The following is a 26307-nucleotide window of genomic DNA, read 5'->3' as shown; positions in this document are numbered from 1 at the left end:
TTCTAATTTAATATCCTGAGAAACAGTAAGCATCGATCAACCCATCGGGCACAAATAGTTTTTCTTGCAAAGATTTACTCAAAATAATGTATAATGAAACTGGTGATATCATTGAAAGACATTGAGACATATCTTCTCATGTTGCTCTATGGTTTCCCTCCTTTCTTGTCAGTTAGAACTACAGTAAAACCTCTCGTAACCGACAACATCAAAATGATGGCACTTTTGAAGGTCTAAATTTAAATCCGAAATTTAAGCCTATAAGATAAAAATTACACGAAGAGCTAACAAACTGAAGCTTCAAATTTGCTTCAAAAAATATTTCAATCTAACAAAGAGACCAAGAAATTATGTTGAATATAAAGATGAACTACCGATTACTTTTAATGAAGTGATGCGTTAACTTTAGCGGTAGTCTATATGGTTTTCGAAAACAACTTATATTGCAAGAATCCAGATTTGTGTTGTCTTTTCTTTAGAAAAATATAAAGAACATTACGTTGGTGTTGGAGTAAACTGCGGCCTAAGATCATGGGCGTAGATAATGAGCTGAGAGGCTAAGATTTTCTTGATTTTAAAATACATTCGGCGCCTGCGGCTGATATCACAGATTTAGTTAATATTCGGAGAAGGTTAGTATTAGTGAAGAAGAGGTGCCGGCTTGGGTGGATGTAGCCAATTCCGTTTCGTCAGCCTCTTTCAAGATGACGACGAACTAATGGGATATGTGCTGGAAAAGGGGAAAGATGATGAGAAAAAGGGGACAGATGAATGTAAAGACTACAAGCAGAGAAAGAAAGTTACGTAGAAGAAAGCTGTCGGTGTATTGCAGACTTTCATAAGATTTGGCTAGAAATGGTTATGTATGTCAGAACAAGATGTTATGTAGCTTCATTGTATACACTGCGAATTTTTAAAACTACACGGAAGTCTTGTAAGCAGGTAGACATTCAAAATCTTGCCAAGAAATTCGTAACTTTCATGTGATAATAAATATGGTAATTTTAAAATGTTGTTTAACTTTGTTTCTCTGAAATATATAACCATGTGCATGTGTTTTAATTTTAGATAATGTGTAAGATTTTCGATCGTATTTTTTTAATTGTGGCTAATATATAAAAAAACAGGACCGTCCAATTTCGCAAGATGACACAACAGAACTTGGACTAGTAAGTTCTAGAAATATATATATTCAGTTATCCGGAAAAATGTCTTACACTCTTCCAAGCTTCCAGTCATCTTGTACACTTGCTATATTCTTCACGAAAGCTGGAAGCTCTGGGAAGACTAAACTACAATGCATTGCCTTGTTACCATAAACTTGACCAAATGTACTGAATAATCCTATTAAGAGTTTTTTCATGTAAACTTGCAGTTTTGAGACACGATCTTTTATTTGCTACAGTTATAATACCCCTGACGTACTCTACAGATGTGCGTAAATGAAATTTAGTAAATGAAGTATATAATTAAAATATTGAATTTTAAGGTTAATTTCTTGGTCATAGTTGAACAAGCTTATTACAGTAACACCTTAAATTTCAACTAACATTTCAAAATTTCGCTACCATGATCGAGCCGTGCGGACTTTAGGGATTCAGATACCGTTGAAACTGGATCAACTGCTTTAATTTTTAGTGAAGGCTAGTACTGAGTATCAGTAAATCTAATCTTTCCAAAATTTTGAGTTAAAACGTTAAGCGGTTTCTTAATTTAGGATTCAAAAGTTTAGAATAATTGAGAAAAGATATATGATTCGAATCTTTCTGAAGCCTAGATGATCTGAAGATTCATACGTTGCCTCCTTGCAAGAAATAAAGTGTGACTGGTAATCAAGTTTGCATCTAAAGGATTAAATAAATTATTCAGGTTTGATTCCAGTATGTTTCTGTTCGTGTTAATGGCATGGGAAAAACTATATTACAACTTTTTATTCAAAATCGAGAAAAAAATTGTAAGCTTTCTTTTAAAACAATTTCCCTTTCTCTAATAGCTAATATATGAGTTCTGTTAGAAAATCTTCTATGAACGCATTTCTTCCCTTAAGCAGTTAGCCTTCTTGTGTTGTGACAAATTCAAATAAACAAAACTTTCTCGAAAATCAGTTTCTTCCTCTGTTCAGTTTTAGTTGTTTTATTCTTTCCAGAGAAATGTGGACGAGTTAAAAGTAAAGAAAAAATCAATAGATTTTTTCAAATTAGTGTTTAATTCTTTATTAAACGAAAAGCATTTTACTTTATTATAGTCGCAAAGACCATTATGATTTCTTATTTCAGTTTCAGTTTATTTTGCTGAAACCAATGAACAGTTACAGATCTGAAAGAGGGAACCAGAAGGAAATGCTCTGGTATCTATTTAAAAAAAGAATTTTCATTTGCATTTTACAACAGTTTCAAATTTGTATACCGTAAGAATAAACTTTTCTGGATAAAGTAGAAGAAACAAAAGTCCTTATTTATACTTACATGGTATTACATTAATTACATAAAAATTCCAAATTATTCTTAACTTATTTCATACATTTGCTTTCATGAATATTTGCTTGGTTACTTTTAAAAGAATGTAAATACGAAATTGTGCTGGAAAATGTAGTTGCGGCTCTTAAAATTTTTGACTTCTAAAATGCGGCTTCTGCATCATAAAGTTCGGCCACCCTTATATCGAAATATATCTAAATCCTCATATTTTCAATTATCATGCCAGTTCTTGCTGTAAGAACTATTTACTTTAGAATTTACTTTTTTGGTACACCGTCTTTAGCCATTTAGAGATATAAAGAGCTAATATCAAATATGTATATTCTGTTTATTATCATAAAAAAGACTGAAAATCCTTACTTTATTTTCATTGCCTAAAAATTTCTGAAATTCTTTTGCACTTTTTAAAAATAAACAGTGTTATAATATGTACATTAGAAGCGGAAGCTTTCGGATATAAACAAGAAACGAATTAATTAGATGTGCTCTACATTTCCTTTCGAGATGATTCTTTGCAGTTTTTTGCTGGCGATTAGACGGAAGTAATTTGAATAGATTGCATCGTAAACTGAATACTTTAATTGTTAAATAGTTGAATAATTACCTTCTGTTTATGTCACTTGCGTACTTTCGCTAGCATTTTTAGAAACCAATAAAACTGGCCTAGAAAAGGTCTTTTAATCTGTAATAAAACGTCTTCATTTTCATTGTTATTTTATAAATTTTAAAACGCAAAATAATTGTGATGAAGCTCAGTATCCTAGAAATAATTTTTTGTTTCAAATAATTATAATCTATATAAAAAATTTAAGTGGAAGCAAAACCATTAATTGGAATGTTTATTAATTCAAAATGCGCGTAAGAATTTTCTCACGTAACACTTATTATTTTCCTTCACATGGGAGTTTTGATCAAACCAAACAAACAGAAACAAATTCTAATAACCATTTCCACATTTTTTAAAATTTACATTAAAATACACAACCTAATTTTTAATAAATCACCAAATAACATTTGTTCATTAGGTTTAACTTACGTGTCATTAATTTAAAGTTCCTAGAAGAAATTAAAGACAAGTAAAAGAAATGACTTCCATTAAAGCAATTCGTTCAAATAATTCGTTTAAAGGGATAATGGCGAAGTTTATAAAACCCCTAATTTTGTACGTCCTAAAAACCATTGTTAATTAATATTAGTCATTACTGAAACTATAACCTATGGAAATTTTAAAAAGACCAGAAATCCAAACTCTTGACACTTAACGAAGTATTCGTTATGCTACTTTTTCCTTTCCGTCTATTTCCTTTCGCATCTGAAATGAGATTACAGAATTATGCAAATGAATTCGCCACATTTAATGAATTGAACAGAAATTTATTTATCAGAAAAAATAGAGGAACGAGAAGAGCTCTTTACATTTCTAACGTATTACGTTCAGCAAGTGCACTGTCGAAATAACAAACGCGTAAATAATAACGTACACTGGCCGAAAACAAATACAAAGAAGATACTTATTCTGCGTAAACAGTATGGCATGAAGACAAAATGATAAAATTTTTAAGCAGTCTGAGGATTTACAAGGGTGCGAAATTAGTAGAAACAGCTGCCAGTCCTGGCAGCTAAAACGGCCCTTACCCAGTTAGGCATGGAGTCGAACTGGGCTTGGATAACAGAAACGGGCAACTCATTCCATGCTGCCTCAATTCTATACCACACTTCATCAACCGTATTAGCTGGAGAGGGGTGGCGGGCGAGTTTCTCAGCAACTCATGACCAGATGTTTTTAGTGGGTGACAGATCTGGAGACAGTGCAGGCCAAGGCAGCAGTCGAATACCCTGTGTTTCGAGGAAGGTAAGAACACGATGTGCAACATGTGGTTTTGCATTATCTTGTTGGAAGATGGCGTCTGGCAGGCCTCGAAGATAGGGCACAGCCACTGGACGTAAGATGTCAGAAATGTACCGATCTGCGTTCAAATTACGGTTGGTCGGACCTAGAGATGTGCGTGTCGTGCACCCAATGGCTACCCAAACCATTACACCAGGTGCAGGGCTCCTATTCCGATATCGAATGCAAGCAGGCGACGGGTCTCATCGGATCCACCAGACACGTATACGGCCATCAGAAAACTACACGCAGAAACGGGATTCGTCTGAAAAGACGATAGTGTGCCAGTCCTGTATCCGGCTTTGTCGTTCGACGCACCAAAGTCACCGTCTTTCTCTATGTTTCATTGTCAAGGGAAGCTGAAGTAATGGTCGCCGTGCTGATAGTCAACGCTACTGTAAACAACGTATCGTACGAGCGGATACTGCACTTGCTGGAAACATGCTCATTTCCTGACTAATGGTCAATAATGTGATCGTATAGTTTTGAAGGGATGACGTCACAATATGTCTATTCTCTCGTGCATTAGTCATGGGAGGGCATGGAGTTCCTGCATGCCGTTCAGTATGACAGCAACCCATTGATTCCATATTCGCATGACAGTGGTTTGATGTAGACCAGTGAGACGGGCGATATTACGGAATGATAATCCACACTCTCGATATTTAACGATCCTGCCTCTATCGAATTCCGACACTTGCTGGTAAGTATTTCTTATTATTATTCGAGGCATAACACGATATTCTGAGCAAACTCCGACCTTACAAAGTGCTTTTTGAATGAGAAACCCACTAAACAACTTTTCGTTTATGGAATGTTTCAGATGTCGTTTCTCCCTCCTGCGTCATCTAAATGCGCTGAAATACTAATCATTTGCATATCCCAGCTTCTTCTTCCTTTCTTGTGATTTTGACGTTAGCCAGATCATTTCTTCTTGTTACTGTAATTTTAATGGCCAGCAGTATATTTTAGCATTTCCTCTCCAACAGCACATTCATATTGCCTTAAATTTTAGGACCGAATTAACTTTTCGGTATTTATTTTTTACTTTTATATTGGAGTTTAGGTTTTAAACAGTTAATTTTTACAAGTGCTTCACACCGCAAAAAACATTTATCTAGATATAGGAGCACAAATATTTCTGTGTTTAGCGTTGCGAAATTGCAGGTAATGAAAGTATTAAATTAAAAAAATAATACAATATGGCTCTAGTCCTTAGTTACGTTTGAACCTCACATTTATTCATTTGCATTCCTTCTCAAAAGCGTGCAGCTTTCATCACAGGATGCATTTCACCTGACTAATCTCACTACAGCATCACATGAATAAAATATTGAAATACTATGTTCATAAGCCTAATTTTCCTTTGAAAAGTTATAAAGACACAGCTATACCGATTTAAAAAAAGATTGGTCCAACTTTCTGGAACAATTTCTAGAGCACGGAAAACACTTCTCTAGAGAAATTCAATCAGCACATTACTTAAACTTGATATTGCTTTGTTTCCAAACTTTTAACTATTCTAACCTTTAACGAGAAAAATTCATTTAGTGAAGTTACAGATTTAAAACATTTTGCATTAATAGATCACGGTGGCAATTTGGATTTAATATTTAAATATAGAACATCCAAAGTGCTTACTTGTTCCGAATAACTTAGACAGTAAGAGCAGCCAACTCGCTTACTTGACTCAAATTCCAGGCAGAGCACAGATCTTTACAACGATGGAGGGAAACCATCATTGCTCAGACATTTCAATTTAAGCACCACCCCTTGATCTCCAACAAGAGGAAAGTCATCTGTCTTGTGATGACTCTTCACTTTGTCCGCTTCGATTAAAGGCAGAATAGTTTTGACTAAATATTTAAAATGTGTGTTTTCCTCATTTCCGAAAAGTATTTAGATATAATTTTACATTTTTTAGAAAGATTTTATTTAACACTTGTCGATTCAATTTCAGATACTGTATTTAAAATATAATGATGTAGATAATGTATTTAAAATAAGCTTCGCTCTAATAATGATTAAAACATTAATTTACAAAATAAATTTCATAATTGAAGAGAAATCTTTTTATAATCTTCTTATGACACACTTGAATCAAGAAAAAACGCATATGAGCATACTTAAAAACAAAATGTGTAACAAAATTGCTGTGAATCGCAGGTGATTTGCAAAGCAGAACATGTTTTTCACCTGAATAGATTGCTCTAAGGATAAAATATAGAAACGATTGTGGCAAACATGTGGGGGCTATCCTCTTATTATGATTTCTTATGTCTGCATACACTGACATGAAGGAACTTACGGAAAAAGCAGGGAATAACGAAGATGCGCACGTAGGTTACCGATTTATTTGAGTACGGAATTTGAGAGAAAATCATAAATGTTCAGAGATGCTTAATTGACTTTTAAGGGCTTTGTTTACTGATTTTGAAATAACATGCTAACTAAATGGTTTATTTTATGTGCAGAAGGTGATTTTCATCGATGATACCCTTGTGCTTGCATGATTAAATAATTAGATAAAAATCGGAAAGGCAATTTTTTAAGTTTAATTTGTCGTGTTGGTTTTTACATACTGTAAGTTTTTATTTGATGTTTCACACCTTGTTATCGCTCAGTAATATCGAAACTTTGTCAGTCTCTTGCTCAACAAATGCATCAGTTAAATAGGAAAACTGCATTGCAAATACTGTAGATGATCGCAAAAATTTAAGGCATGCATAAGCATATCTATTCTACTTCTGTCATTCGGTAAGCAAATTATACGTTACCTTGTCAACATATTAGCCTTCACTTTGAAATTTTTCTCTTTCTTAGGTATGTTAACTTACACGCTTTTTATTTTCTACTCGCAATACAGAACAAAATCCTAAGCCCTATTTTAAATGAAATGCGTGTTGTAAAAGCATTTGGTGCTACAAAATAAAACATTTTTTAGAAAGCAATTTATTTTAATTTGCGGCTATATCATGTTCACAATGCTTAAAAAATTAAGATATAGTGTTTGTTAAAAAGAATTAATAATTTCAAAAAATAAAAATAAGTATTTTTACTCTTTGGATCAAGAACGCTATCTGTGAAGAGCTAGCCTATAAATTGCTTATATAAAAATAATTTTTTAGTAAGCAGTTTTCAAAACAACTTGATACTGTGATATCTAAAATTCATGCAGTTTAATTCAGCAAAATTAGATTATTTTAAGTATCATAAGTATATGTTTTAAAATTAGCTAATGAAAAAAATGCTGTTTCGCAAAAATCAAAGAATGTAGTTACTCAAAAGTGTTTTAAGAACAATTCCAAATCTGGGTAGCTATACGTACATGTAATAAAAATAGCTCATAAAATTGCGAAATGTCCAATAGGTACAGAAATTGAATAAAATGTTTTTTCTCGCAGAAAGATTGTTCCTTAAAATCTTAACAAAAGAAATGCTTAATTTCTGTTTCACTTTGCTTTTTATGTAACATAAACATTTATTATTTTTCTGTTTAGGTTTGATCCGTGTACATGACATAAAAATGAAGCGAATCGCAGTTATTGGTGCTGGGTCCGCCGGATTAGCAGCTGCCAAAGCATGCAAGGAAGAGGGTTTAGATTTTGTGATCTTTGAGAGGTCTGGGAGAGTAGCTGGACTTTGGAATTATCGAGAGGAAGACATTGATGGACTGGCCTGTGTAATGAAGACAACTGTTATCAACTCTAGTAAAGAGATGAGCGCTTTTAGCGATTTTCCACCACCAAAGGATTTCCCAAATTACATGCACAATAGGATGATGTGCAAATATTTTCATATGTATGCTGAAAAGTTCGGCCTGCTGGATAAGATCCGTTATTATCAGGAAGTAAGCATAAGCAATATTTATGATCTTAAACTCTTTTAAAATAAAACATGGCCAATGTGATATCATAAATTAAATATTAGTTACTTCTTTAAACACCACTGAACAATAAATGTTTCTCCGCTTCGCTTCATTTTAGAACATCATTTTTAAAATTTTTTATTTAGCAGTTTGAATTCTGCTGTGTAATTTTGCAATTGATTATTTCGCAATTAACTGCATGAACATCATACGATTAATATTTGAAAATTATTTGCAATAGCGTTTTGTGCGAACCAGTATAAATTCCACTAATGGGAATTTTTAAAAAATAAAAGATTCACTTACAAAACTGCTCTTATGAAATTTATATCTACTAATATTGATAAGGGGAATGAGCCCTTCCGTGATAAATTCTTACAGGATTAAACTGAAATTTATTTTGCAAATATTGAAACTGAAATGCTATTTGTTCCTAGCAACGATTAACTGTGTGCGTTGTTAGTAACATGAAACTTGTATCTTGGCTTGGATAAAACAACATCAAAGGGTCAGTTCTCGAATTTACTTTTTATATTATTTCATATTTTTTAACTATTTAAGTTATCGTGTAAGTAATGCAGTTACACTTCAAACTCGAATCTTTGCAACCATAGAAAACTGTCAAGCGACTTTTCCTCTCGTCTGATCTTTTAGCTAAAATTTTCATAACTAAGTTAAAACCCAAAATAAACTGTTTATTAACACATCGACCCGTCTATTGTACAAACTATTACAGGCAGACAAGCAGCTTTCAACACAAGTTCAAATTATATGAAAGGTAGAATGAAAAAGTAACGGAGCTTTCTCAAACATTGTCTTCCATCAACTAATGGCTAGCGAAGCAAATGACGTATGCAAAATTTTGCTGGCAAGCTAAATACAACTGCAGAAATCTAGAGTACAGTAATGCCAGCTTATACTGCAAACGCTTTCCGATAACCTTTGATATTAGAAGCCCATTTACACGTTAAACTAGTTTGCATTTGGGTCGAAGTTAATGAGAGTTACATTATTATTTTTAATTTTCTAGCCAAAATAAAAATGTAAATGGTTATTAAAATAAAAACTTGCATGCATAACTCATTGAAGAGATGCACATTAATTGCAAATCTTGCAGTGAAAGTATTCTGTCATCGTAGTCAGTTTTAATCAAATGATAAATTCATTATAACGTCTAATAAGACGCTTATAAGATTACAAGCGTAAAATGCGACTTAACCTTAAGTAGATTTAAAAGCGACTTATCGCTTAGTCTAAATTTAAATTACAGAAACTTGAGATGGGCAAAGGGCAATCTTGATTATTACAAAGTCCTCCAGCACTTACGGTAACTCAAAGTAAAAATTCAAATGTAGAGCTAAATTTAAATACCTAATATCCGAAGGCTACACAGAATAATTATCGCAAAGTTGGCTTGGAATTCCCCGGCGTGAATTTAAACTATCGGCAAGTATAGTACAACAACGAAACAGGAACTCTTGTCAAGAATAACAAAACTAGCAACGTGGCCATCGAGAGGCAGAAAGGGCTCTGACTTAACAGTCGCAAACCCTTACTTAAATACACATGAGCTAATTTTCATTCTGGCGAAAAAACGGAAAGAGAGAAGTTACAGTAGAGATTCCAAACATAAAATAACTGTTATGTAAATTAAATAATCCTCACACACTTTTAATAACTCATTGCAGCCTTTTGTTCTAATTTCAGTTTTAATCTTTTTTGCGCTGTCAAACCGTGCATAAAGTGTTATAAGCACATATAATTTGGAATATGAATAGCTATTTTGTAAATTAAGAAAAAAAGCTGAACTGAAATCTAGTTAATTTGAACTGAGAAGATTAATTAGACATATTTTTTGACCGTGAGTAGTTGAATAAAATAAGATCAAATACCCTTTGAAACGATCCTTTTAAAAACAAAAATTACGTTTTTAGCTCCAATTAATTTTGAAATTTGCAGTAATGACAGTAATAGTATGTGGAAACTTGTATATATTTTTTATTTTTATTTCGAAGGTTACAAAAGTAGAGCAAGCACCCGACTACGAGGAAACGGGAAGATGGATCTTAAAAGCCGAAAACACGAATGATAAAACCATCACAGAAGAAACGTTTGACGGCGTTATGATCTGTACAGGACATCATGGATATCCACACATTCCAAAATTTCCTGGACAAGAAGATTTTAAAGGAAAAATTATACATACACATTCTTTGCGAGTGCCGGATGCTTTCAAAGACCAGAGAGTAATGATTGTTGGAGTTGGAAATTCTGGCCTAGATGCCGCAGTGGACATCAGCAACGTTGCTAAACAGGTATTCTTTGAAACTCTTCTTTACAACACCAAAATTAAATAACATCTACGAACATACCCTCGCCATTAGAGCTACTGATTAGGTTTCGTGTTCTTATGGATTTTTGTGCTACCTCTAAACGATGAGACATTGAAATACTAAATTATGTGACACTATATAATGAAATTTTTCATATATAACATATTGCAGTATAGTTTCTTTTTATAAGATATTATAGAAGTCTTCACTTGAAATTCCAAATTTGTTTGGAAGAAAGATTTATTTAATGCGGTTAGATGTGTATCCATCGTAAACTTTAACTAGCAGGCATAGTAACAGTTTAATCTAAACTCAACAAGAATGAGCTAATATGTCTTTTCTGAAAGGGAAAGAATATAGATTAAATGGCAGCGTTTATCCAACAATGTCAGATAAAATTTGATTAAAAACAGGTTTGGTTTATATCACATTAAAAACTGCGTGAAAGTTTGGTTGCAATAGTTGTTGTGTTCCAATTTGCACAAGTGTCAACACCAAAGGCTAGGTTACTCATTGCTCAGTACTCTTTTTTAAGGCACCTATTCATTAACAGCAGAAGCAATCGGTAATTTTATATTTGCCTATTTTCAGGAGTAATTGAAAAACTCGTTCAAAAGAATCAAATTTAGGGTGAAAACAGGTCTAGCAATTAGCAAGCTAACTCATTGGGATAAATATGAAACTTCGTTAAAATGTTGATAAATGTTTAGCATTAGCAAATATTTTATGACAGAAGTCTTAAAAATGATTTAAGATATGTTTCCGCAAACTCAGGTTTCTATTTATTTCGCAACCTTTATTTATTGCGCAAACTTCTATTTATTTGATATTTTACATGATTACTAATATATGAAATTAGCAATTCAAAATTTTAAATATTTCTTTTACCCATAGTAAGAGATTAAAATGTTATTAAATTAATGATCTAAAAATTACACGCAATCGTTTATCAATATATCACAAGCATATATTAAAAATATTTGCAAATATTGCTAGAGGGAAAAAGTTACGGTAAATCGATTTTTGAATTAAATTTTTGACATAAGTTTTGGAAAGGAAACTGGTGCTTTGAAAATTAGACCATTTAGAAACATCGGAATTCTCAAGGATTCTTAATTTTACTCAGATTTTCAGCAATATTTCATCTGCAACATTTCTACTTTCATCACGTAGGTATAAATGAGGAATAACAAATCGTTTTGGACTCTTTTTTTTTAATTTTCTGTGTAATTGATGTGATATTGCTACATCCAGAATGTTTAATGTAATACTGATCTTTAAAATGTTTCACACATGCTAAGAATTTCTCCAAATATCTCGAATTCTTTGTATTCTTTTCAAAAGTCGTTCAGACTAAAACTCACTTTTGCTTTTTTCACTTTAAAAATGGTAATTCTTGGAATTTAAATTTAAACAAAAAAGCAAATTTATATTGGTTTAGATTTTGAACAAAACTCTACCAGTTTTCAAGGTAATCAGACTTAGAACCCTACCTCATTAGAGAGCCTTGGAATTCTTTATAAGGATTCCTTAATTAAGAACATTCCTCAACAGCATTCCTAAAACATGTATATCTAAAGGAAAATGTCGACTTAACTTAATGATTTAATCACGCGAAAAATGGAAAAAAATCTACACATATACTCAGTGAGCCTACTAAATATAGGACTGTATAAGGTTTAAAGTCTTTTATTATTGTAAACTGTGGCCAAATATTTGACAGACGTAAAGCGATTAATCATTAAGTGCAGAAACTCGAGAAGGATGTAAAAGACCCTTTATTTGAAATTAAATAAGATGAACAGAAGGCACACCTGGTGCTTAGTCTTTCAGCAGCAATTAATCGCGAAACTTAAAGGCGATAAATTTAATCGCGAGGTTGCTTCGGAATTGACTACCGAGAATTTAAATTATCGGCAAGTATACTGCAACGCCGAAATCAGGAACTCTTATCAAGAATAGCAAAACTAGCAACGTGTTCTTCAAGAGGCAGAACACGCTCTGTCTGAACAATCTCAATCACTTGAATACACGCGAGCTAATTTGCATTTTGGCTGGAAAACGGAAAGAGAGAAACGATAGTAAAGATTCAAAACATAAAATAACTGAATATATAAATTAGATAAACCTCACAAGTGTATTTATCAAACATGTTCAGCTTATGATCTTGAAAACACAACTTGATCACTATATAGCCTGCTAGACATATTTCTTCTAAATCCCATATCACATTTGTAGAGCTTCTGGATTGCTTCGTTAAGTCTTTGTTATCCAATCGTTATGATGTTAAAGTTTTGTTTTTAAAATTTTCTCAAATGGTGGCCTGTAAGGTGCGATTTAATCCTGGGAACATAACATAAACTGAGTGAGCCAAACTTGGCACAAGGCGTATGCTTAATATGCACTAGGTTTCACAAAGATAGTTGCACTAGACAATTAATCGATAACATCAAATATTGGCTTTATACAATTAAACAAGTAATTCTGTTCAAACACCTGTCCGTAATTGAATGATATTTTAACAGAAACAAGTTGCTATGGGTTAGCAACTTTTGCCACTACTTATCCGTTCGTATCTTAGCTCAGATTGGCTGAAAATTTTAATACACATAATTTTAAAAACTCATTATATTCGTACAATTTTATGCCTTTCCACTGTGTTCTGTGGTTCATGGTATAAAAATTATAAGTTTACTTTCTTTTTTATTCTAGGTTTACTTAAGCACTCGAAGAGGTACATGGATTATGTTCAGATTAGGATCATATGGTCTTCCGGCTGACACTCAGTTCCTCACCCGCTCCTTTGATTTTATAAAATCAGTATGTGGCATGTCAGTTGCCAATTCTTACGTCGAACGTTACCTTGACAGCAAATTTAACCATGAGATATACAACTTAAGACCGAAGCACCGATATTTTGCTCAGCATCTTGCTATAAATGATCACCTTCCCAATAAGATACTCAGCGGAACCATTATCGTCAAAGGAGATGTTGACAGGTTCTCTGAGAAAGGTGTAATATTTAAAGGAGAAGAAAACGTTACAAAGATTGATGCTGCTGTTCTGGCAACAGGCTATAAAATTAAATATCCTTTCTTGAGCAATAAAATACTAGACACAAGCAACAACAAAGCGAATCTATACAAGCTTATGTTTCCACCTTCTCTTAAGCATCCAACCCTAGCGATAATCGGACTTATTCAACCCTTTGGATCGTTGTTTCCAATCTTTGAAATCCAGTCTCGATGGTATGCCCAGTTAATGAATGGGAAAGTGGAACTGCCGGATAAAGAAACAATGATAAAAGATATAGAGAAACGAAATATGGAATTATCAAAAAGGTACGTTGGAACACAAAGGCATACTGTTCAAGTCGACTACATAGCTTATATGGATGAAATAGCTTCTCAGTTCGGCGCTAAACCTAATCTTTTCAAGATGGCGACAAAAGATCCATTGTTGTTCTATCACTGCTTTTTCGGACCATGTACTCCGTACCAGTATCGACTGGAAGGTCCTCATGCTTGGCCAGAAGCTCGTCAAACCATTTTGACTACTAAAGAACGGATCATAAAACCCTTAAACACACGTAACGGAAAACTCACAGGCGATTACATGAGAAAATATCTGATAATATGGGTTATATCCTTCCTTATTCTTTGCGCTGCTTTATTTTTTATTTATGTTTTTAATTAAAAAATCTGAATTTCCTGCCTATTACTCAAATATTTTTAAACACGTCATGTTATTAATGAAGTGAAAAATATCAAAGTAAATACTGTATCCTTTAACGGTGTTTATTCTGTTAGTTACTATGAGCATTGTGTTTGTTGTAAAACATTGTAATATTTGTCCATTATTTGTAAATAAATGAGCATATTGTGATCTTGAGTCTGAGAAAATCTTCATTTCATATATCCTTGTTGTTTCATTATGATGTTGAGTTGTTGTTAAGTGCGTACCCAAGAATTTCTCTAAAATATAAATGCTCAAATGAAGCCTCATATGCTTTATATAAGGAAAACTTTGCTAAGTATTCCAGTAACGAATAAGAAAAGATTAAAGCTCTGTCATTATTAAATTTATCTGAGTTAAAAATTAATGAAAAATATATAAATATTTAATATTTGAATAAATGACAATTTTAAAACTCGATATTAAGATTTAAAAAAAGTAGTATGTAGAAATATTTTATAAAATATGAGCACTATAATCTAAGATGAAAATGAATATATAAACTATATTCTGAGGTGTTCATTCCTAATCTTTTTAAATAAAATATATTTTTGTTAATATAAAACATATCAATAAAACGTCCTGCAGTATATTATAATGAAAACTAAATAAAGCTGATTTCTTCTGAAGTGTTACTCATACTAAACATTACATCATTTTCTTATTCGCACATCACTTCATATTCCACTAAATGTAAAAAAAATGTTTTTGAACAGAATAAAATCTTCATCCTTGAGATTAATAACACTTAGAGAAAATAAACTCATTGTCTTTCTTTAATGCATGGTAATGATAAAAGCATATTACAAAACAAATCTGAAAGATTGCGTTGCATTTATTTTTTCCGAAGGAATTCGAAATTGGACGATATTTAAAGTTAAATGAGCTAACCTTTAAACCTTAGTTAAGCTTAAACCGTAGTTAATAAACTTAACCTAAGTTTAAACCTTAGTTAAATAAACTTGAGTTAAAGGAGCTAGCCTTTTAACGTTAAACTTAAATGAGCTAACTTTAAATTTATGAAATGCTTCAAGTTCTTGTTAAAATATCGCATATTTTTTAATAGCATGGATGGCATTAAGACTCTGAATGGAAATAATAAGCATTCATCGAAGGGCTTTAATTCAGCTGGAGACAACCAGGGATCGTTTTCGGTACATTTTATTAGTTTTTTGAGGGAAATCATTATTAAAATTAGTTGTCATTAGGGAGCTCGCAGGTGCCCTAATTACAACGAGCTCCGGTACTATTTTGCACCTGAACCACAACATAAGCAAAAAATTCTGTAATGAATGCAACAGTTTTAACTGGCACCGAAACAGTTTTAACTGGCACCGAAACAGTTTTAACTGGCATGGGAAAACTTGAGTACCTTACAAACAAATCTCACAATTCGAAATGTTAACTCTTCAAGAAAAGAAATATTTGTGGACTTTACTCATTCTGTTAAGAAATTTTAAATGAATTAGAAACTAAAACAAGGAAACAATTTTATTTGAACTCGGAAAAAATTGTTTAAAATCTTTCCTTCGTTGTACAAAAGGGTTCTATTCTTAATTTAGTCACATTTAATTTGTTCCTGATTTCACTCCATTTTAGATACATTAATTTAATTTAATAATTTTTCTAATTATAATTAATTTATAAACTTCTTATTCATATTTTTACTCTTTATACATATTTTAGTTTTTAAATTTCCTTTTATTTACAATAACTTTATTTAATTACTTCTATTCAACACTTCTGACAGCTTTTCACATGAATCCGGCACAACTGATTTTAGAAATTAAGCCCTGATCCCAAACATGAGTTACGTTTAAGGTATCCATCGTACAAATCATGAATCATGAAGAGGCATTAATATCAGAATTCGTTGAATCTGTTATAAGGAAAACACATTACATTAATTTTGAAAGGATATTCGACTGAAAAGAACAGCAGTAACTTTACAATGTTTTCCAGAACAATAGGAGATAAATGTTTCCTGATCTCAGATTTATAGTATCCTTTTTATCAAATAAAGACTGAATTATAGCATTTACCAAATATCTAATCCTCATTCTCTTTTTCTTCATCACATGCACTAAAAATTCTACTTCAATAGCAATCTCATTTTTTTTCGATACATATTTTAAAATAGTTGACGCAGATTATTGAAATTCACAACGAGAGCTTTGAATAATGAATACATTTTCTAATAATTTCTAATCATTTCATAAATACATTTCAACTTACTAAATAGCTGCCTCAATTATCCGAAGCTTTTTTTAATTTCTAAAAATGTAAAAGTCCAGTTTAGCGTTTTTAAAAGCTGCAAATTTGTTCAAAAAATTGTATTGCACAGAAGCACGAAATATACATTTAGTGATTTAAAAATCATTTCTTTTCTCTTCAGTACAAAATTTGTAAGCGTATATTTTGCCTATAAAATTCTTTAATTCAGTTGATCAAAGGAAAGTAATAATTTCAGCCGTATATTCGATATTACACAATATGTAAAAGAAGTTTCACATGTTCATATGTTGTGTTATTCCCAGTATTACTTTTAACGAAATTTAACAGAGTCTTCTGCTGGTATTCTCTTCAAATATATGATTTACAGTAAATGAAACGAAGACAGATATCTAATGCAGAAAATGGACTGCAAACTAAAATAGACAAATATGTTCACCAATTAATATCTAACTGTAAAGATACAAAAGATGCTCGCTAACTTGACCTTTAATTAGTAAACTTAGAATACGTTCTCAGATTCATAATGTTAAAAAACTGAGCACTCATGAAAATTTGCCAATGATGGGTAGAACAGGTGTCCAAATTCGATAAAAATATTTTTATCCGAATACATTTTGAATATAAGACTATGAGGATCTTAAGTTTTACTAACGTTTATTTTATTTTAAAACTTTATTGTCCTCTCTTATTTTCCACTTCAGGCCAGAATAAATGCGTTGTTCTGTTTATGCAAATTGTGCCAAGTATTTAAGTAGAGTTAGAAAGAAAGAGAGAGTGAGCCTTCTCATCACTTTATTTCACGCGTGCTTTCAATCAGTTGCTGTCAAATTTTCAATCAGTCGCCTTTAAGGCCAGAGGTTTAGTCCTCTTGAATTGAAGACGTATCGTAGTTTTTCCGCAGTTTGCGTACTGCATACGTAAAAATCTAAAAGGCCAATCTTAGTGTTATTTGTCTGTGTAAAGTATTCGAGTTTAGCTCTTATTTAAATTTAGTTACCTAGTAGTTCTTATTTCCTTACGTTCAGACCACCAGTGTTTGGACTTTGTATCCCGAAGTGCGGGAGCACCTGTAAATTGTGGAAAATAAAGGGTAATTAAACCCTTCTCATCTTTGTTATCGCTTCTACAGTCTAACATAACATAGCTTCCAGTAAGTTCACTGTTCTGCTCAGGACACTTACATGTTCGCAAAGCAGATAAGGAGAAATAGCAGTCCTGATAAGCCGACATTGAATATCTAATTACATTCCTCATTCTCATTTTTCTTATACGCAAGGCAGAAAATGCATTTTCTAATCATTTCTGATGATTTCTAATTATTTCATAAATACATTGTTTCCTGATCATTTCTAATCATTTTGTGAAAACACTTCTTGAAGGAAATAAAGCTTTTAAATAAATTCACAGAAATTCATTATTTAAAATTTATAAAACAGAAGGTATAAAAAAAATTGGTTATTGTGTGGAGTTCCACCTTTTTATCTAACAACTAAATGTGGAGGAACCTAAAGAATAACTAAGAGAGAAACAGAGACGTAAACTCGAGAAGGGTTACCTACCTTTTATTGCTCAAAATAAGTGTTTTAACAGATGGCCACTTTCTCAGGGCGTACAGCAAAGCCTCCACTTGGACTTGAACTCAAAATACTAAGAAATAAGATTTAACTAATACTTAACTAAAGACATCCAGTCAAAGCTATCAAAATTCTAAGTAGTTGGCCCCTATATATATTTATAATATAACGAATAAAAAATAAAATAAAAATAAATCGAATAAGCTAGGGAAGATATCAAGGGCCTGAAATACGGCCGAGCGTAGTAACAACTTAGATAGTCGTAGCCAAAAGGCAAACGTGCGCTAGTCAGAAACTCTGAGCCTCTCTCTCGAAGTCAGTGGAACTTCGACTTAAATACTACGCTTACTCATTTGTATTAAATACAATTTTAAAAACACATTCTGGCAGGAAATTGTAAGCTGAAATTAGGATGGACAGGAAAGTAGCTTTAACTAAAGATAACTGTTAAAAACTTAGGATAAGCCTTACAACTGATAGTCCGAAAGAAATCAGAAGGGAGTTCAAAATGAAATAACTCGTTTAAACAAATAAAATATGGAGTAATATCTGAGTACTAAAATGTTTCTCAGACTTGCCTTTTACTGGAATATTTAGTCAAATGTTTGGAAGTATATCTAATTATTGTTTGATAATTTTCCCATTACTTAAAAAACTTTCTAATCTGTCGCTGTTTGAGTAGTTTTATCCCCAAACGCCAGCTCAATATTCATTAAATAAAGAAAAAATGACAAGCAGGCTAAATTATTTTTCTGCTAGTTTCTTAATTCTTTGATTATAACAAAACAATAACAAAAAAAAAAACAAAAAAAATTATTTGTTGTGGAAGGAAACAGAAAAAGAAGAAGACGCCGTTTCCTTTTTAAAAAATACAAATTATTTTTAAAAATCTTTAAGTAAATTCAAATGTCTCGCTTCCTTGTTCAAGCGATTAAGATAAGAATCAATCTTTAAGCTTAACTACTAAAAAGCATGAAGCCATGAAAGAATTATTAACCATAATCCATGAAAGAACTAGTAAAATCTCACAGTTAAGGCACCGCATCACATTAACTCAATATGAATCGTATAATATCTCGTCTGGCATTTCGACCTTTATGACCTCATTTTATAAACCGGAAGCAAAGCTGAAAGTTTTAACAATCCCAACAACTCCTCAGTCATAATACAAATTGTTAAGTAACTTAAGTGAAGTCATTATGCAAAGAAAGCCAGTGATAAGTGTTCAGTGATCTCAATGATACTGAATAGCCGGAGGTTTCAAATAAACCTACATGCAATACGCCATTGGATATTAAAGGGGGAAATATGTTTTGAGGATACGTATCCAAGTAAAATAGAAATAAAAATTCATTACTAAAGCATGCTGGACTCTTTCCGTTTTCTCATTTGATCTGGATAATGAACTGTGAGATTAATAAAAAGGAAAAAGTTAAATAGAGAACCTGTTCCACAAGGTTTATGAAAAAAACAATTCATAACAATAAAGTGCTAGATGAACGTGCCTGGGCTCACGTGGGTATTATCTTTTTATAATGGTTCTAGCTTTCTATTTCCCCAACAAGAGGATTTTCTTCTAAATGCTACTCTGGTGCGTTTTTTCAATTAACTATGAAATGAACTTAAAACTTTACTTGCGATCTGTGAGAAATGCCTGAATGGCAAACGAAAGAAAACACTGAACAAATTGCAATTTCAAATGTTAGTGATTGTTCGGAAGTATTAGAAGAATCAGAGGTTATGGCCTGTATACGGAACAATGACTTAGCAAATATAGTAAAAGAATCACAAAGAACGACTGATACATTTTTTAACATTTCGGTTTGGAGTGAGATGAATTTCCATGTTATTTTCCCGAAATTAGCTTCGATGTATTCTGCTGCTTCACAACTTTTATTTAATTAAAAAAAACTAATATAGCAACAATTTTCGATGCATTTTAATGGGCTTAGAAATCAGACAAAATTTATTTTGATGATGATTTTATAAAATTAATATCAGTTTGCTGAATTTTACGAAAAAGAATTCTGTAGCTTTTATTTTACAGTTGTTCTGTCTTGAAGAGTTAAAACAGGTTATTAAACCAAAGTCAAAATAAACTATGAGAAAATTATAATTAATAAGAATCACTGTAAGTTAATTGTTGTATTTTAATCTCTTTTTTTATGTATATATTTAATATGAGTAATATTTATCATTTTAAATTTCACTTATTAAATTTTAACATTTTAAGAGCACAGATTTAACATAAGTGATTATAAAGCAAATCCTTTAAGGAATCTTTTGGATATGTTTATAAAATGGAAAATAAATTAATTAAGTTAATGACTGCGAAGCTAAATACGTGCATGACGCTCATAGTTATACTTCTCCAATACGGCAAAATTACGTTTTTTTATTACTGGTTTTTGGAGTTAATCAAAATATTACATGAGATCATAATCAAAATATTACACGGGAAAAGAATGTTATTCAATAAAACAAACATCTCACCAGGATAAAACCATCGGATAATAAACTTTGTAACTCTTTTGCTTTAGTTTTCTTTTGTATTTACGTTTATGTGTATCAAAAGACATAAAGAATTTTATTGGTTTGAGCACGCGGAGCTTCTACACGGTCATTTATATTTACGTGTTTTAAGCCTCGCGCTTACTTTGAAAAAAGCGTGCAAATTTCATAAAACTCGCTCCATAAAACTCTTTGTCAGTTCTTGTCCTACTGCGGCACTATAAAAAATTTAAATAAGAGATAATTTTGCATTAAAATATTTTAAATTTCTTAAGTTTGAATTAATTTCGATTACGGCTACCTACTTCAAAGCGGACGAGGGTTATCTACCTGAGGGTAGGAATGCTTTTGTGGAGGACTTCATGAGAAACTAGAAAAACCAAGAGGAAAAACCACGAAGCCTCATATGTAGGCAGTCTGCCGCTTCAACCATGTCAAACTACTAGTGTTCAGGGAGTTAACAGCTTAGCTGCTGATGAGCTTGTTTCAGGTTTCTATTCGCAATATTTTATAGTTCTCTCGCGCATAAAATTAGTCTGTAAGTGCATTCAATTTTTAAAACCCAGTTAAAATCTAGAAAATGATCAAAATAAAATAAACTTACGGATGTAATGTTTTCAAAGAACAGCAGAAAATACAGATTTCCTTAGACACAGTTTATGTGCTTCGAAAAAATTATGTTCAAGAATTGCAATTAAATCGACATGCAGTTTGTTCTTACATTCTATGCCTTAATTAAGACACAATAACACGCCGAATAAATACTAATTCAGAAGTCAAACAACAAAAATCAGCGTTATATTTACAAAATTTTCACAAGTTTCGATGGTTTTACTGAACCACCATCCTCAGCTGCAAAACCGCAAATGAACAAGATAGGAAATAATGATTAGATAAGATAAGAAAGCCTGGACAAGAATAAGCTAGTGGCGCCATCTGTTGGTGAAACCAGAAATAAACATAATTTCTTTAAAGGCAAAGTTGGATTGGAATTAGGATCGTTAACTAGAACAGAAAAATTTTTATGAATGTGAAATGCCTCTAGAAAATCCAGTTCTCCAATGGAAGATGTTTTTTGAATAATTTTGGCAGCAGAAAAATTGAAAGTGTGATTTTCGGACCAACAATGTTGTGCAACAGAAGACTTCTGTGTTTCCTTTTTTCTAACATATGCCTCATGTTCCTTGACGCGAAATTTTAAGGCTCTCTTAGTTTGGCCAATGTAAATTAAACCACACTGGCAAGGAATCCTATAAATACCCCAGGAATTCATATCCGGAATGGGGTCCTTGAGTATGGAACTCGGAAATTTATTGATGGGAGAATAAACAACCCGAAAGTTAAATTTCTGCAAAATATGTGCAACTTATAGCTAATTGATGAAAAGAAGGGAATGACAACATAATTTTTATAATTTCCTAAAACAAGAGTGTGCCCTTTAGTGTGTTGAGATGAGAATTTTTTAACTGCTTGATTAATAATGTTGGGTGAAAAGCCCCTGTCAATAGCTATTGCTTTTAAATAATTTAGTTCTTCATCAAGGGCTAGTTTGGAGGAGCAAACTTGAAGAGCACGGAAAAAATAGGAATAAAATGAAGCTAACTTTTGTTTAGTCGGATGACATGATTTAAAGTGTGGTGAAAGGTAAACCGATGAAGGTTTACGGTAAACCGTAGTACTGAAGTTGGATGTATTACGTGTGACCAGAATGTCGAGAAACGGAAGAGAATTGCAAGTCTCAAGTTCAAAAGTGACCTGAATAGCAGGATCAATAGAATTCATTGTTGAAAGAACTTTATTTAAATCATCTTTATTACCTTCAAACAGGGTAAAAGTATTGTCTACGTAGCGGAACCATGCCTGAAAGTTTAAAGTTTCAAACAATTTTGATTCATAATAATGCATGTAGATATCAGCCAGGATGGGACTGAGGGGGCTTCCCATGGCTAATCCCTCAGTTTGCTTGTAATATTTATTTTGGAAAACAAAATGTGTTTGTTTCAAACAGAGTGAGAGAAATTAGTTCATCAATTTCGTTCTAACCCGGAAATTATCATTTTAAAGGCCGACAAAGGTGGCCAGATAGTCGTCATGGATAAGAACACTTACATCAATGGTGTCACTAAACTCTTAAACGAAGGACCATATAATCCGATCCCTTAAGATCCTTCACCTTCGGACTTGTCAAAAATAAAAACTGCGATCAAATCTTCGCAAATCATTTCAAGCAACTTAAAACATTCGCTTATCCCATCTGTTGCGAATTGTGCCAGATTATATGCTCTTCCCAAAATTCATAAAAGTGGTATTCCTTTCCGCCCTATTGTATCAAATTTAAAAAATAGTTTAAATAAAAAATAGTTTTCCAAAATAAATATTACAAGCAAACTGAGGGATTAGCCATGGGAAGCCCCCTCAGTCCCATCCTGGCTGATATCTACATGCATTATTATGAATCAAAATTGTTTGAAACTTTAAACTTTCCGGCATGGTTCCGCTACGTAGACGATACTTTTACCCTGTTTGAAGGTAATAAAGATGATTTAAATAAAGTTCTTTCAACAATGAATTCTTTTGATCCTGCTATTCAGTTCACTTTTGAACTTGAGACTTGCAATTCTCTTCCGTTTCTCGACATTCTGGTCACACGTAATACATCCAACTTCAGTACTACGGTTTACCGTAAACCTCCATCGGTTTGCCTTCCACCACACTTTAAATCATGTCATCCGACTAAACAAAACTTAGCTTCATTTTATTCATATGTTTTCCGTGCTCTTCAAGTTTGCTCCTCAAATTGACTCTTAATCAAGAACTAAATTATTTAAAAGCAGTAAGTATTGACAGGGGCTTTCCCCCAACATTTTAAATCAAAACGTTAAGAAATTCTCATGTCAACACACTGAAGGGCACACTCTTGTTTTAGGAAATTATAAAAATTATGTTGTCATTCCCTTCTTTCCATCAATTAGCTATAAAGTTGCACATATTTTGCAGAAATTTAACTTTCGGGTTGTTTATTCTCCCATCAATAAATTTCCGAGTTCCATACTCAAGGATCCCATTCCGGATATGAATTCCTGGGGTATTTATAGGATTCCTTGCCAGTGTGGTTTAATTTACATTGGCCAAATAAGGAGCCTTAAAATTTCGCGTCAAGGAACATGAGGCATATGTTAGAAAAAAGGAAACACAGAAGTCTTCTGTTGCTCAACAATGTTAGTCTGAAAATCACACTTTCAATTTTTCTGCTATCAAAATTATTCAAAAAACATCTTCCATTAGAGAATTGGATTTCTAGAGGCATTTCATATTCAAAAAAATCTTTCTGTTCTAGTTAATGATCCTAATTCCAATCCATCTTTGCCTTCGGCCTTTAAAGAAATTATGTTTTAGTTCTGGATTCACCAACAGAAGGCGCCACTTGCTTATTCTTGTCCAGGCTTTCTTATCTTATCTAATCATTATTTCCTATCTTGTGCATTTGCGGTTTTGCAGCTGAGAATGGTGGTTCGGTAAAACCATCGAAACTAGTTCTGTGAAAATTTTGTAAATATAACGCTGATTTTTGTTGTTTGACTTCTGAATTAGTATTCTATGCTTTGTTTCTGGACAAACAGATTAAATACCACTTGCTACTGTAATACTTCTTTGGCAATATGAAGCAACTCCAATAATGGAACACAGAAAAAAACTTTATTTAGCGCTCAAAATGGCGACATACAAACAAGAAGAGAAAACATATTCTATCATTTAAAAATAAATTACATTCTTCGTGCGAGAGTCGCACGAGGCACTCGAGTCTGGTTTCAAATATTGCCATTCACAAATACCTTAATGCTCATCTATTTAAATTATTTAAACTACAAGATTTTAATATTATTTAAATCTGTTACAACCTCTTCCGCAACGGAGAAACTTTTACCGAAGGGAAAAGTTCTGTAAATTTCGAAAGTTTATAAGCTCGGCTTGCTCAATTGCTTAAAGAGAAAAGATAACTTCTCTCATATGTTTCCAAATTTTCAGGCCGAAAATTTTAAGTTTTAAACAAATATTTTTACACCACATTTAAATAGGAAGAAAATGGACAGTGTTAATTAATTATTAAAATTAGTCTTCTTTTTTTTTCTTGACGGCGCCTAGATCTCTTCCATGGTGGACCAGTTCCTCGGCTATAATTCACAGCAAAGCCTTTCCTCAGTTCATCTGTGCCTTTCGGATAATATTCATTTGTCATTTGCTTTCGACAATTGTTTTCTTCATCTATTAGTAGCGGCTTTGATATTAAATCAAAAGCCGAAAGATGATGATAACGCTGCATTGCAAAATAATTCTCAATATTAATTTCTTTATCGTTTTCCAGTTTTTCGTGAACATCTTCCATGTTTAATTCCGGTGATTTTACTTCTTCAAAGACATCTCTGGATGCTTTATTTTCTTCCTTCGTCGGTTCCAAGATCTTCTCTTCAGCTATTTTTCTTTTCCTTTGAGATCTAGTAGAGACGGCATTAACCTGATAAGGATGACTATCAAGTTCCTTTCTTTGTTTATTCAACAGTGCAAAAGTTCGATTGCCTAATAAATACCTTCCTTTGTCGAGTTCATTTCTAATAATGGCAGCCTTAGTTATTACTCGCCCAAGATCGCAATTTAGTTCGATCTCGGCTAATGGTAAACAGGTTGGATTCAAGTCTAATGGCTGTTGCACCCACACATTTTCACCTGTCAGCATTTTCGGGGTGATGTATTTGCGACAAACTATATCAATACTAGAACCTGAATCCCTTAATATAGGAATTTTATGACCATTTACGTAACCCATACTAGTATAAGGTAATAGAAATTTATCCTCTGATTTTGCACTAATTCTGTTAAGATTAGCAGGAGATTCAGTACTATTCTTAAGTTTTGGACATTGGGGTCTTAAATGTTGATAAGACCCACACTGATAGCATTGTGACGTTTTTCGTTTTTCATATTTATCATCTGGACGTGGACTTCTAGGTCTATAAAACCAGCTTTGCGAATTAAATCCTGATGACAATTTTTTTTCAGTTTTATTTTTATTATCTGAACTCAAATTACCTTGAGTTAGTGCATTGTATCTTTCTTTCTGCCGATCCACTACAGGCTTCTTTTGAAAGTTTCCGCAAACGTTTTCATAGGCATCAAGTTTTTCAGCTAATTTTTTCGATGAAATCATCTCTACCCATTCATCAAGAAAATGATCTCGAATTTCAGGAGGAACTCGACGTTTAAGTTGGTCAAGCACCATCAAATCTAGCAACTGATCAAAAGTCTTAACTCCTAGACCAGTCACCCATTCTTTGCAATAATTTTCTATTTCATAATTGAAATCCACCCATGTGGATTCGGTACTTTTTTTATGTTTCATGAATTTCTGCCTAAACTTTTCCGGGCTTAGTTTAAACCTTCTTAAAAATAAATTTTTCACGTGTTCATAGTCTTTAGCTTTATCGGAGGGTTCTCTAGCTATTAACTGGGTTACTTCGTAAGGAAGTAGTCCTAGTAAATGAGATACAAATTCTTCTTTATCAATTTTAGTCCATTCTGCTTGCCTTTCAAACAATAGCAAATATAGACTGATATCTCCTTTCTTGTCATCGAATTTCTGGATAAGGTGACGCAGCTCCGTTTTCGGCCGAATCTGTCCGGTATTTTGAGA

At 32.6% G+C, this 26307-nt stretch overlaps 1 protein-coding gene across 2 annotated transcripts in view; it reads left to right on the top strand.

The window, feature by feature from the left end:
- The window catches only part of LOC118183094 (flavin-containing monooxygenase 5-like), a 62359-nt gene extending 47902 nt beyond the window's left edge, over window positions 1-14457 (top strand). For both annotated transcript variants that reach the window (XM_035352516.2, XM_035352515.2), the window contains exons 2-4: window positions 7866-8215; window positions 10249-10548; window positions 13279-14457. In XM_035352516.2, the coding sequence (XP_035208407.1) occupies window positions 7892-8215; window positions 10249-10548; window positions 13279-14262 (1608 nt within the window). In that variant the 5' untranslated portion in view covers window positions 7866-7891 and the 3' untranslated portion in view covers window positions 14263-14457. The remainder of the gene's footprint in view (window positions 1-7865; window positions 8216-10248; window positions 10549-13278) is intronic.
- Window positions 14458-26307: the final 11850 nt, after the last annotated feature.

Source organism: Stegodyphus dumicola, chromosome X1 (assembly GCF_044657685.1).
Source record: "Stegodyphus dumicola isolate Sdum_Otavi_A_Nest chromosome X1, ASM4465768v1".
In the NCBI taxonomy this organism is placed as follows: Eukaryota; Metazoa; Arthropoda; class Arachnida; order Araneae; family Eresidae; genus Stegodyphus; species Stegodyphus dumicola.
The sequence above is the reverse complement of the archived record's forward strand: the minus strand, read 5'-3'. Positions and strand labels throughout refer to the sequence as shown.